At 38.8% G+C, this 13,118-nt stretch overlaps 1 protein-coding gene across 2 annotated transcripts in view; it reads right to left on the reverse strand.

Annotated features, from left to right (window-relative positions):
* The window catches only part of SATB1 (SATB homeobox 1), a 76,914-nt gene extending 64,168 nt beyond the window's left edge, over positions 1–12,746 (reverse strand). For both annotated transcript variants that reach the window (XM_063114196.1, XM_063114197.1), the window contains exons 1-5: positions 11,013–12,746; positions 8,159–8,393; positions 4,299–4,475; positions 3,399–3,525; positions 2,515–2,638 (exon numbers count right to left, since the gene is read on the reverse strand). In XM_063114196.1, the coding sequence (XP_062970266.1) occupies positions 2,515–2,638; positions 3,399–3,525; positions 4,299–4,475; positions 8,159–8,369 (639 nt within the window). In that variant the 5' untranslated portion in view covers positions 8,370–8,393; positions 11,013–12,746. The remainder of the gene's footprint in view (positions 1–2,514; positions 2,639–3,398; positions 3,526–4,298; positions 4,476–8,158; positions 8,394–11,012) is intronic.
* Positions 12,747–13,118: the final 372 nt, after the last annotated feature.

Below are 13,118 nucleotides of genomic sequence, written 5' to 3' on the forward strand. Positions count from 1 at the left end.
ACATTTCTTGATGTTAGGTCCCATTTTGTACAAGAGTGAAGCAATATTTATTGGCTAGGCATTTTTCCATCTGCATAACCAAATCTCAAGGAGTTTGGTTATAAAGGAGAAAGAAAGAGGAGTTTTGTCAAACTCAACATATATGTTGGGCTTAGGCCTTAGGGAGCTGACATCTCTCGTCTATAGTAACTTTAGAGAGAAAAAAATAATAAAGAAGCACATGAAAAATAGTTTATAATGAAAACATCTTGAGTTGATATCAGATTGATGGATCCACTATAAAGAAAAAACAAAGGATGATGCAGCCAGATATAAAATAACCCCCTCATTTAGAGAACAAGTTAAATTTTTTTCATAATATTAAATATGAAATTAATTTCAAATATTTGTTGCCACTGCTAAGCTATGCATAATTTTTTCAAAATATTTTTTTTAAAGAAAGGAAGACTATATAACTGATGTTGAAATTACAGCCTAGTTCCATCACTTAATGATTGTAGTAGGGTCTCCAGCCACACAATACCATGTGTTCTTCTGAAGACCTCTCTATAGAAACTCACCAACATATGACTCCACCATGTCCTGAATTACATTTTGTCATTCTGTTAGATGTTATAATTGTCTGTATTCAATTCATTTTCCATGATAACATTAAGTAAATTCACAATTATATTTATAAGCTACAGTGAGGTGGAGTTTACTGGCTGAATGTTGATGTCATTTACCAATTGCCTCTCACTGACTGTATCAATAAATATTTGTACTAGCATCTTCTCCAGCTCATAGTAAATACCTTACGTCTTTGAATTTACTTCCAAAATTAGTGGGACATTTAGTAACATGACGATATGAGATTTCTATACTGCGTGTTTATGTTTTAATTCTGAGGGGAAAAAAGTTTATTTCTAGATCATTTCAAATGTTCAAATGCTAGTAACCAAGTAACATTTTATCTGGAATTGTCTGCAAAACACAAAGTCCCAGAAGAAAGAGTCAACCCTTCTTCATTCTACCATCTTATTGCTTTAACTATGTGTAATTATTTTAAATTACTTTTATTCGATGGTTCTACATTCATATCCTCTCCATTCCAAAGGTATGAGAAGGAACACAAAGAGATTAGGTGAATTGCAAGCAATGGACACAACAATATAGACAATATTTAACCTGTGGCTATAGCTTGCCTTAGAAGAATTTAGAATACCGTCATTAATTATAAATTTAATTCATTTGTCTCATTCCTAAAACTGTTAACAAATATCAAAGTAAAGCTGTTGAACTGTAATGCAGCAAACTTGAAATGCATGGAGTTTTCATGAAACAGGAGCACAAAATCCCACAAGCTTCTTTCCAAAGGTACCCAGTAATCTTCATAACTCTCACATTAGAAATACATTTTGAGAATATCTACTACTCAGAATATACTGGAAACACACAGATTCTCTCAATTGCAGAAATGTTTATAGCAGAATCAGAGTTCAATTTCAAATGACCAGACTAATATTCAGTATTACATTTTAAATTTGAATTAAAAGAAAAAACGTAAAAATTAAGTAAAAATCAATTTCGACCAGCACTTCAGTTATAATATATCATGAAATGGCCTTAAAATGGGTTTGGGCACTGAAGGGACAGCATTATAACCCATTTACATTGAGACCACACATGCAGCCCACTAAGCCCAGGTTCACAGCATCCTTTTTCATTCTTATCTGAAATCAGCTGAGCATTATCACAAATGTTTGGTTTTAAATTCAGGAACTGGGGCAGTCTCCACCTAGAGTTTTAGTTGCCTTCCAGCAAAATTCTAAAAAATCAAGTACAATAATAATAAACCTATGTCTTATTTCAAAAGTCCCTGATGGCATGACAGGCATCTCAGAGGAAAAAAAAAAAAAAAAGATTCCACTTAAAACAAAACAAAAAACCAATGCCACAAAACTGGTTACAAAATTCTAATGATCAATAACATTCAACCTTTAGTTATAGGTAAGATATTTGTTCTTATTTTTATAATTATTTTACTAAACACGTTCTTTTCAGTTTTTTTGTAATGAACAAAGTATATGAGAACTATACTTTTTTTATTCAGATAGCGTGGTGCAGTTTTGCACATTAACTCTGACACTGCCATTCCCCCTCACTGAAGCTTCATGGAAGTTATACCATCTTGACTCTTAAATAAAAACCCTCAGGAGAATGTAGCTACCATGCTCGGAGCACTCAGAAGACCCATCTAAAAACTAGAATCTAAAAACTAGCCAACGTAGTCTTCTGAACTGTTTTTTCCTGTAAACAATCCTTTGGCTTTTTTTCCCAAGGGAGAAAACGCGTAAAGACTCTGTTCAGAATGAATCAGGCATATTTTAAAAGGTCACCCGCAGTCAAGTCACTTTGCATTTTTGGCAGATTCTTGCTTCAGATACCAGTTGCTTAAGACTATGGAGCCCCATCAAACCTCAAATCGGGGCTGCCCATGATGTCTTAGGATTTATTACATGCTATGCTAAGTACCTGTGAAAGAGGGCACTCCTTGGCCAACGAACTCTGATTCATATCTTTCAGTAAGTCCTTCAGAGCATTCCTCACTGTGGTGTGTGACCATTGTTCGGGAGGCAAGTCTTCTAGTTTGGGGCAACTATTTGAGACATAGATTAGAAAGGGGATTATTACAAGATTGCATCCCGCTGCAGAACATTCCTTTAAGACAGACAGATTTCATTTTGCGCATCAAACAGATGCATCTGGAGATTGCTCTCGGTCTCCTGATTGTTCCGATTAGTTAATTACTTTATACAACACATCTGCTGTATCGATGCATGAATTATACATCAGCTTGCCTGTGGTGGCTATTTTTTCATGTTACTTCTACCTTCCTGCTCTGATGCGCTTGGGAAGACAATTTAAGGTGTACTGCCTTCTCACAAGCCAGCATGAAAAGCATTTTAACGTATTAACTGATTTCTTTTCATTACTCTGTTCATACGAATTAAAATTGTAAAAAATATATAAATAAATAAGATGCGGCAATAGTGAACAAGGCATTCTTTCACAAAATGTACACAGATGGCACTGTTCATGATATGCAAAAAATATTTTTTCCTTAAGTAAACTTTATGTAAAATGCCTTCTTGTATGCATTATTTAATTTATTAAATGTAAAAAGTCTTGTCCTTTGATAACCTGCATAAACCTACAAACTTGGGGTGGGGAAGATGCTGTTAAATTATACACTGAAATTAGGAAAAAAAAGCAGAAGGCCTAGGGTAACATAATCAATTTGAATTAATCTTTCTGAAACACAGGGTAAATAAAAATTGAAGGTTCACCAGAGGCGCTTTATTACAAAAGACCAGGTAAGAAGAACGTTTTGCCCTAGAATTGCTGTCCTGACTCACCTGTGTAACTGAATTTTCAATGTGACCACATGATACACGTCTTGAAGCATATCTGCTACCGTAGCATCAGGAGCATCTGTCACATAAGACAGTGGAACTGGATTCCACTTTCCAACCTGGATTAGCCCTATTTCAGATGAAGAGAATATGTCATTGAATATTTTACCCTCAGATAATATATCTAGTAGAAGGTGGTTTCTTTTTTTTTTTCCCATTGCCCCCACCACAATCAATATAATATTATTTCTGTTTGAGTGATTCCCTTCCCTCTATAAGACAGGTCAATGAAAATATTCACAGCTTAGCCTTCCAAATAGTGAAATTATGTAAATGACTGTAGGGTTGTTTATTATTTTGGAAATAAAACACCATCAATAAAACCTATGTGTTGGGCCACATTTTCCTAACTTACAAGAAGTTCTAATAAGACATAGCCGAACCAGTTCTAAATGGCTTTACGATTTAGATAAGATTCTCTATTGCAGTGGGAATCAGCACTGAAAAATACTTTACAGCCCATAAAACCATCAGAAACAGAATAAAAGAAACAGAACTAGATATTCAGTCATAAATGCAAATTGACTCTCAACAGTCCATCTGCTCAAATACGCTCCTCACTTCCTTGTGGGTCCTCAGTGGAGCAGATTATTAAGGTCAATAAGCATACTAATGATTCAGCTGAAGTAATTTAAAAAAAAATCTACCTCGACATTCCACATGAGCAAAATGTGTGTTAACTAAACCAAACTGAATTAAGCCAATTTTTTAAAGTCACAGTCTATAAGGAACCAATGTAACACACCGGCTACAGTTCTCTGAATAAAAATATTCAGTGCTTTCTCTACAAGGTAAACAAAGAATGCCAAGCAATTTTTCCAACCCCACATATATATTATTTACCTTTGGCCTGGGCAGCAGAGCTATGTGAATAACCTAGAGACAGCAGTGCCATTTCTATCAGCTGGTTGAAAAGCATATCCTTTCTCACCAACACAAATTCTGCATGCTCCTCCTTGCAATCATATTCAATGGCATTTTCATAATGTTCCACCACGCAGAAAACTGGTAGCATGGTTCCTACCGAAAAGACAGAGAAAAGGAGACAGAAAACCAACAATCTTCAGAAATACGATCTGGGGGGAGGAAAAACTAAGCAATGAAAATAAATCTTCACAACAGTGAAAGAAGGGGAGACTGTTTCCAAGGCAGACTGAGTACAGAAATACAGACATACACACAAAAATACATATATCCTTTTATTTTTTTAAGTTGTCAGACAAATATTTAAATAGAATGTGAACTTGGTCCTAAGGTAACTTGGACTCTGTTCTAATCTTAACAGTGCATTTTCCAAAAGCAATGAATGCAGAATTACCTTTTTGATCAAATAACAATGCTGATGAGAGAGAAATAAGTGTGTCTTGTCTGATTTGCTGTGTAGTATACAGTATGCAAACACAACCCCCTACAGTTGTCTTCAGAAGAACCCACCTCCCTGCTGCCTACAGGCTTTTGTTAATAATAAACTTTTCCTGTTTGTGTCCAAACAAATTATCTTTGACTATAAAATTATCATTTTCTTCCCTTTTTAGATATTTACTCTAACTAGTTCCATAAAGGAAACACAAAACTTAATCAAACTGATATTTATAATACATAATTTCAATATGCACGCAATGTAGATAAATAACATTTATTTTTTGTAACTACTCATTTAATCTACCTGTCTACAAAGATATCATAGTAACCAGAAGTCTTTAGGATGAACAATCTTTGTTATAGTAAATGGGATAAAAATGAGAGAAAAGGAAACTGGCCTCATCAGGACATATTAGGATAAAGGAAACGACAAAGATTTGATGCATTCTTTTTATTTACTTTAATCCAACATAATAACTCAGTAGCCAGATGATTAATAAGCATGGGCCACACCACTATTAGAAAGGAGACTTCTTCTAGAAACTGAAATCACGGAATGCTGTGGTACTCAAGGTGTTCACGCAGCCTACTGCCAGACTTCCAATGATAACGGAAAAGGGTTAAAAGCAGATGCATCTGAATTATACTATGGCAAACTGCCAGGAGGGTATCATCTTTAGCATAAATGATGACAAGGGTTACTTTAACAGGGCACCCAGGATCCCCAATTAGTCCTACAATAGAAAAGCCTCTTTAAGCTCTGTCCTTTGCATTCACAGAATCCTACCAACTTCTGAAGATGTTTAGTGTATACCAACCGTAGCTAAAAATCAGGATTTCCTACTGACACTAGGGAGGCCTTTTAAAAATTCTCTACTTGCTTGTTTCTGCTGAACAAAAGCTGCCAATAAAACAGCTACATTTTTCTACATGTGTGTCTTCACCAAAGCTTTACTGAACTGTTCACAGGAGATTCTAGCTCTGACAAATAAACCCCTTTAGGTTTACTTAGAAAAGCTCACAAACTCATTCAGAGGTACCAACAGGCTGGGCATGAAAAACAAGCCGCAGAGCTTGCCAATATTTTTGTCATTCATTCAGCTGTTTTATACCAGAGAGAACCCGTCAAGGATCAGAAGATGACTTGGGGAGACCACAGCAAAAACAGCAATATGCAAACTGGTGATTTCTTCCTTGGCTTGAAGGTATTTTGGCAACATCTCCTAAACAAATAAAAACATTCAACCCCTTTTTCTTGGTAGTGCTCTCTCATCTCAGCCACAATTTTTATCTAGCACCTGTCAAACAGCAACCACACACATGAAAAATAAGATGGGAAAAAAAAAAAAAAATGCACCCAAAGGCTTTAGTAATTTTGTTGTTTGGCATAAGCAGAGACCCTTCTACAATTAAACTACGTTTTAAAAATAAGTCACTATGAATGCAATACATTAAAAAAAAGCATTCAAGGAGGAAGTGAAATTATTGTCTTCAAAGAGTTGGGTTAGTACAGCAAAAACACACACATGGATTTTTCTTCCGATAGAACAAAACAGATGTGTTCTACTATATGCTACTCCTCAGAACTATGAAATAACTCCTCAGACATATGACATATCTGTAGCCTTTTCAAACTACTGAAATATATTACATTTATTTTGGGTTTTATTTAGATCAAATTTAGAGGTACCCTATAGATAATAAAGGTGGCTACAGATAAAGTAATAATAGTATCATCTAATTACAAATCTAACTGCTAAATCTTCTAGCGAACTGTCACGGTTGCCCTCCTGTTACTGGGAGTAATGCTGAACAGGAGCCTTCTCTGAACTGATTATTCGTGCTAGCGTTTGGCGAGACTTCCAACTACAGCAACTTTATAACCTTCCAGCATTTAAAGGGGAGAGAACTGGTCACTGCTGAATGCTAAAAATACCGCATGATTTAAACCTGAAGGCAGTCTTAGAAGCTTTTGCTGAAGGTTTATGAGCCTGTGTAAACAGCACGTCTGCCATAAGGAGCAGTGAAGTCTGTAGAATCCTTGTCTAAAACTGTCCTGGCATTAAAGTTTGCTGTGCAAATATCACATAATACCAGAGACAGCTGAAATCTCCTATTTAGGAATTTATGGAACTTATATGTTTGCAGGCGTCAGAAAGTCTTTTTTATAGAGCCCCAGTGCTTCACAGTACAATATTAATGCACTCTGTTTGAAAAGCTGTAATAAATTATATTTTTAATGCTCTTACCCTGGCTTTCTTAAGATGCATACATTCTTGGCAAACAATCAATAAATAGGGTAATCATGAGTAGAGGCCAAAGAATTTGCTGAAGTGCTGTTTTTCCATTTTTAATAGATAAAGATCTAACAATACGGACTGCTGTGTCTGTTCATTTTCAGGATCAATATATTCTTTGTTTTCGCCAAACCAAGGAAAAAATAAATGATTGTATGATAAATGTTATGCATCAAACACAATGAAATTCCTCTGCCTTCTAACTTTATCTATTTAATATTCTTGGTGGCTAAAAGATGGCATTTTTATCCATTGCTTAGCAAATGTAAGGAAAATCTGATTCCTATACATGTTATTCAGAGACAAAATAAGGTCCCTTATGAGGGGCACACATTATACACAGATTAAAGTAGGCACCGCTTTACAGGAACAGTGTCAAACACAAAGTTGTTAAAGTTCATCAATTTAACATTGGTTTAAAAAAAGAGTCATACAGTTACACATCTTCCCCTTATAAACTGGCCCAAATCCTTTATCAAAAATACCCAATTATAGCAAAAATTAAAAATTAGGATCATCAGGTTTTTCACTACTAAATAATGAATTTGCACTTAAGAAAATAAACCACAAAACATGACATCACAAAACTTTTACATCATCTTACATAAGATTTCTGTCATCTCTGAAACTGCCTTACAACTAATAATCTTATGAAAAAGCCAGGGGTGTTCTCAAACAACCTGTATGTCTTATTCTTAATCAGGGTTGGTTTCAGCAACAGCCACCTGCATATCCTCTGCTACACTAACACCTAACAAATGGACCTTGTATAAACTAAGACCATTATATTTAATTCAGTCCCTATCATCCAAAAAGTCCAATGATTCCAGTCTATGGTAAAGTGAGATGCTCCACCCAAGCACAGAGCCTACACTTTCAAAACGTGGTTGACACTTTAACCCAAATGTAAATAATTTCAGACCAGAGAGCAAATCAAGCAAAAGAACATACAAAGCACGTTTAGTCACGCCACTTCCACACAACGTGGCCTTAGGTAGACACTAGAGCATGCAGCTTTCCAGGATTTGGCTCGAAAGTATTTACCTTTCCTAAGGTTGGTTTTCATCAGATGGCCCGAGTGTTTTAAAGGCACTCCCTGCATTTTTGCACCTGTACTTCCAAGCCTTCCTCTTCCTAGTGGGCTTCCATTCTGCTCCAGGCGGGCAATCTTGGCTGGTGGACCCTTTGGATCACTCACATTGTTAGACATTTCCGAATGTTCTTTCCCCTGAGTTGCCTCGTTCAAATGATCCATACTCAGTCACTGTCTAAAGATCACCTGCCAGAATTTAAAAAGAAGACGTTATGATTTGGTGGGGGTCTGTATCTATATATGTGTGTCATGTAAATGTTTTACCTCTAGATCTCTCTCTCCACACATATAATGTATTTATAAAATTGCTTACGTAGATATAATACAGATGTTACTATATTTCTAGACACAGCACTACATTTCTGTTCAAATTAGCAGAATAGTTTATGGAAACTTACCAATTCACATGAATAAAAAGGTAATCTGTCATCTACAAACAAAGCTAAGTTGGGGAAAATGGTCTTTTTAGAACAAGAATCACAAGTATAGCTAAAAAGAAAATAACAAATTGTATTTATGTAGTCCCAATTTTTAAAAATTAAAAACTCACTACAGATTACAATAGCAACTCTAATAAATGCTGAAAAGATTACCACAGCCCAAAATATTAGTTAAGTCTAATGTATATATTTATATTTTTACATATATTTCAATTTTTATGAGAAAAAATACATATACTATCTCAAGAGAAGGTAGGAAACATAACTGCTTTTTAAACTCCCCCTTGGCTTTACAAGTCAATGCTTTAGAAAAAGTTTTCTACCAGCAAAGTTTTGAGAGTTATGTGACCTGTTAAAGATCTAGTCAAGTCTTGAGCCAAACATGTGATTGGATCATTTCACCCCTAAGCAAACAGGAAGAAGTGGAGGGGTTCCTCAAATATTCCATATATTGAAACATTACAAGTCATGCATTTCAGAGTTAATATTCAGGTGTCCATTAGTTATATAATGCTGTTATCCACTTAAATACCAAAAAATGTGAAAATTTTTTGTGATATACACATTAGGTTGAAATGCCAAACTCACTTATTTAAAAAAATCTTTAATAGTAAAACCCAACTCCAGTACTCAAAAATAATCTCAGTATGCAATAAAGTTAACATTGTAATTACCTTCAGAAAAAAGTTAACAGAATTATTTTCAGTTATATATTAGATATCCATTTTCATACTGTTTACAGTGATGTAACTGGTAAAATATCAAAGCCACTTCTAAAATAAAGGTTTAACTAGAATTGATAAGAACAGGTGAGTAGAATTATTTTATGAACTTTCATGTTACTTGAAGTATTGAGCTTACCAACACTAAGTGGATCACATTCAGGAACACCAGAAAGAATGTGACAATTGTCACTTTCTCCTAGCTGTTTAGTAATTTGACATACATTTTATTTTTGAAGAAATTATTATACTGAAGCTATTTAGGTCTGATTTGTTGAAAGCCAGTTTGTATTAGTATGGCTTTTCTGTAAACGTTTTTTTCCTCTGTTCAACCACTGACTACTTCATCCCATATAATCAAGAAAAGGGAGGAGGCAGTAATGTTGATCTGGATATTTAAAAGCAACCTTAAGAATGCCAATTGAAGAACTACAAAGTTTGAGAAATAATAATGGCTATTTATCTTTGTACTCCAGAGTGGCACGCTGAGAACTAAAGGTTTACCGTTGATCGAGGTCCCATCTGTTTTTGGTTATGAGGTTCATTAACAATAAATGTGCTTTTAACCACTTTTTATCAAGATTACTTTTTTCCATTATATTAAACTGCAGTCTAAAGCCAAAATTAGAGAGCAATGATTATTAACTTATTCAAAACACTCTTTATAATGTTTCATGTGGATTATAATACAGAGCTGCTTTTTCTGAAATTGGTTTCCTTACCCTACAGCAGAAGACGAATTTTAAGACATGATTTGAAAAGAAAATCCTTAATTCTCAGGGCAATTTAAGAGGGAAAAAAAAGGAGGAAAGTAGACAACAGCATCAAAGTTAATGCTACAAAACATATTAAGTAATCATGAGGCTTAACAGCACTATATGCTCTACAGCAAATGAAAGTGATAGATTATAATTTAGTTAATGTATTGACATTCTAAACATAATATAGGTCATGCAAAATTATCCTTTGAATACTATAAGAGTCTATTAAACACTAAGTCATCCTGTAAAAAGCTTCACATTATAAAGCAAAATTACATGCACATAAAACACCCAATTTAGTCATTTAAACTCTATGCCCAAGGCTAAAGTTCACCAAACCTCAGCTTGGAATTGAAAAGAGCAACCTCCAACAGGCCTGCCTGGGCTGACAGCAGCGGGAACTAACTAAGGTCTCAACAGATGCCAGGCTAGAGAGTTTCTTGTGAGTTATACATTTTAAAACCCATTTTAGTGTAACGTCTGGTTGGCACACAGAAAGAAAGCTACTTTCTGAAAATCCCATTTCTCTACCCATAAACTAAGACCATGTGTGATAATTACTGAATAAAACACTGAACTCAGTCACAGCAATTATTTCCTTTAAAAAGAAAGAAAAGCACGAAATTTCGGTTTCAAGAATCTATTTTCTGCAATGTGTGATCCTTTACAATAAGTTTCTTGCTGGATCGCCTCTCTCACCCCCACAGAACCTCATAATCACATTTTAAGAGATTGTGCCCTTATCCATTCCATATGGCCGGCACGATCCAGGCCAAGATTTTACTGTGACCTTTTAAAGAGACAAAGAAGCAAAGTACTATCTAGAAACAGAAACACTGCAGTTTTACTGAGTGAAATTAGCAAAACCGACCCGAAACTCACCACTTCAAAACTTGACAGCATATAAATAACAAAAACAAAGGAGATTTCCTTTGCAGCCCGGGTTCTTGAAGAGAAGTTCAAGACAGATGTTTTCTATGTCCTTTTTTTTTTTTAATTAAAAAAAAAAAAAAAAAAAAAGCAGCAGACCTGAAGGCGACTTCCCCTGAAATTGTATTATTTTCTCTTCCCCTACCCCCGCCACCCTAAGCGGGGGAAGGGCAGAAATAAACGTCTAGAAGAGTAGCCATGAGGGTTTAAAAAAAAAAAAAAAAAAATCACAATTCGAAAAACAACATATATGGTTTGTAAAATGCCTAATCTCACAGAACTGGGTTTTCAATGGGGAGGAGGGGAGAGTAGGAAGCAGGGAGGAGGGGGAAGATAAAATTGATCTGACAAGTGATTCGTTGGGGGGAAATCGTAAAAACAAAGCAAAACCCGTTGTGAGCTGTACACTGTGGTGGTGCTGGGGAGGCGAGGTGGTGACTGAGGAATCTCTTAAAAAGGGGGAAAAAATCACTGCGGACAAGGTGTCCAGAAAGGGAAAAAAGGTCCCCCTGGCTTCCCTCCCTCCCTTCGGCTCGCTCGGGTTCTTCGGCGTGAGGACAGAAAGTCTACTTCTAGCTGTCACTTGCAATATTATTCTCCGATAACCCCGGAGAACGCGGAGAGGGGAAGGCCACCTCGCTGCCCTTCCGATCGCCCCTACCCCCTCCCCAACAATTGCGACTAATATTGACAAACCTTAAACTTTTTCCCCCCAGCAGCCTCGCACCCCCAACGAGGGCATCTACAGGGGGACAGCAAGGGTGAGGGGCACAGTGTCGCGAAAAAAGCCCCGGTAAGGCACTAAGATGCCACTTTTGATTCCGCCCTCACTGACAACAGCCCCGAGGACCCTCTCCCTGCCCATTGACGCGGGGCTGCGAGCGTCTGGGGAGCCCAGTGAGTGACGGAGAGGGCTGGGGGGAGGGGGAAGATCAGAAGACACCCCCAGCCACCTCGACCGCGTCGGCAGCGACAAACTCCCGTCCCCCTCCCCCCCAAAAAGTCGCCAAGCTCTCACTCAGCCAGAGTCCGAGGTAAACAACGAGCACCACAATGGCACTAGGACTTGGGGGAAAAGAAACCCAGAAACCCCAACAAAACTGATCAGGAGTTTCCCGAAATGAAAGAGGGGGGTGGGAAGCGTCCTCCGGAGTCGCCCTGGCTTTACGCTCGGTCCCCGGGCAGGCTACAGGGCGGCTCTTGCTGTTGTTGTTGTGACGAGGCCGATTGTTGCAGGGTGGCACAGGGAGAGAGGTGTGTGTGCGTCTGTGTGTGTGTGTGCGTGCGTGTGAGCGCGAGTCCCCGGACGGGGCTGTTCCTCTCTCTCTCCCTCGCTCGCTCTCCCCCTCGCTGCCGTCTCTGCCCCCATTAAATTATTAGTTGACTCATCCCGGCCGCTGTCGCCGCCGCCGCCGTGCCCAGCTCGGCTCCGCGCGTCCGCCCGGGCTGCAGCCCTCCACGCCGCCGCTGCTCCTGCCGCCGCTGCTGCTGCCGCTGCCGCCGCCGCTGTGGCTGCCGCTTCTTCCTCCTCCTCATTTTAATACAAAATCACCCCGCTCGCAGCCCCAGCCCCGAGCACGCAGCCTCCTCCCGGCCGCCCGCCGCCGCCCGGAGCCTTCCCCAGCGGGGCCGGCTCATCCGCCGCGTCCGGGGAGCGGGAGCGAGCGAGAAAGTGGCGGCGGTGGCGGTGGCGGCGGCGGGGGAGGGAGAGGAGGAGGAGGAAGAGGGTGCGGAGCGGAGGAGGAAGGCGGGGGGGGGGGGGGGGGGGGGGAGCAGGGTGCACGGAGAAGGCGGAAAAGGGATGGGGATTAAAACCCGGGCTGGAGGGCCGGGATTGGGGGAGGGGGTGGGGGCGGCGAGTTAAAAAGCCGACAGACAAGTAACTAGTGAATGAGTGCGGGAAGGGGGGGAGCGCACGGTTTCCGGCCCGGGCGCGCAAGAATTTGTAATGAGCTTGATTAGAGTGAGGCGGCCCGACATTTGTTACACACAATACGCAGAATAACAGGGCGCTGCGCGAGGGCCAGCGCCGGCCGCCGCCAGGCGCGCCAGGGCGGG

Source organism: Cynocephalus volans, chromosome 11 (assembly GCF_027409185.1).
Source record: "Cynocephalus volans isolate mCynVol1 chromosome 11, mCynVol1.pri, whole genome shotgun sequence".
Taxonomy (NCBI): Eukaryota; Metazoa; Chordata; class Mammalia; order Dermoptera; family Cynocephalidae; genus Cynocephalus; species Cynocephalus volans.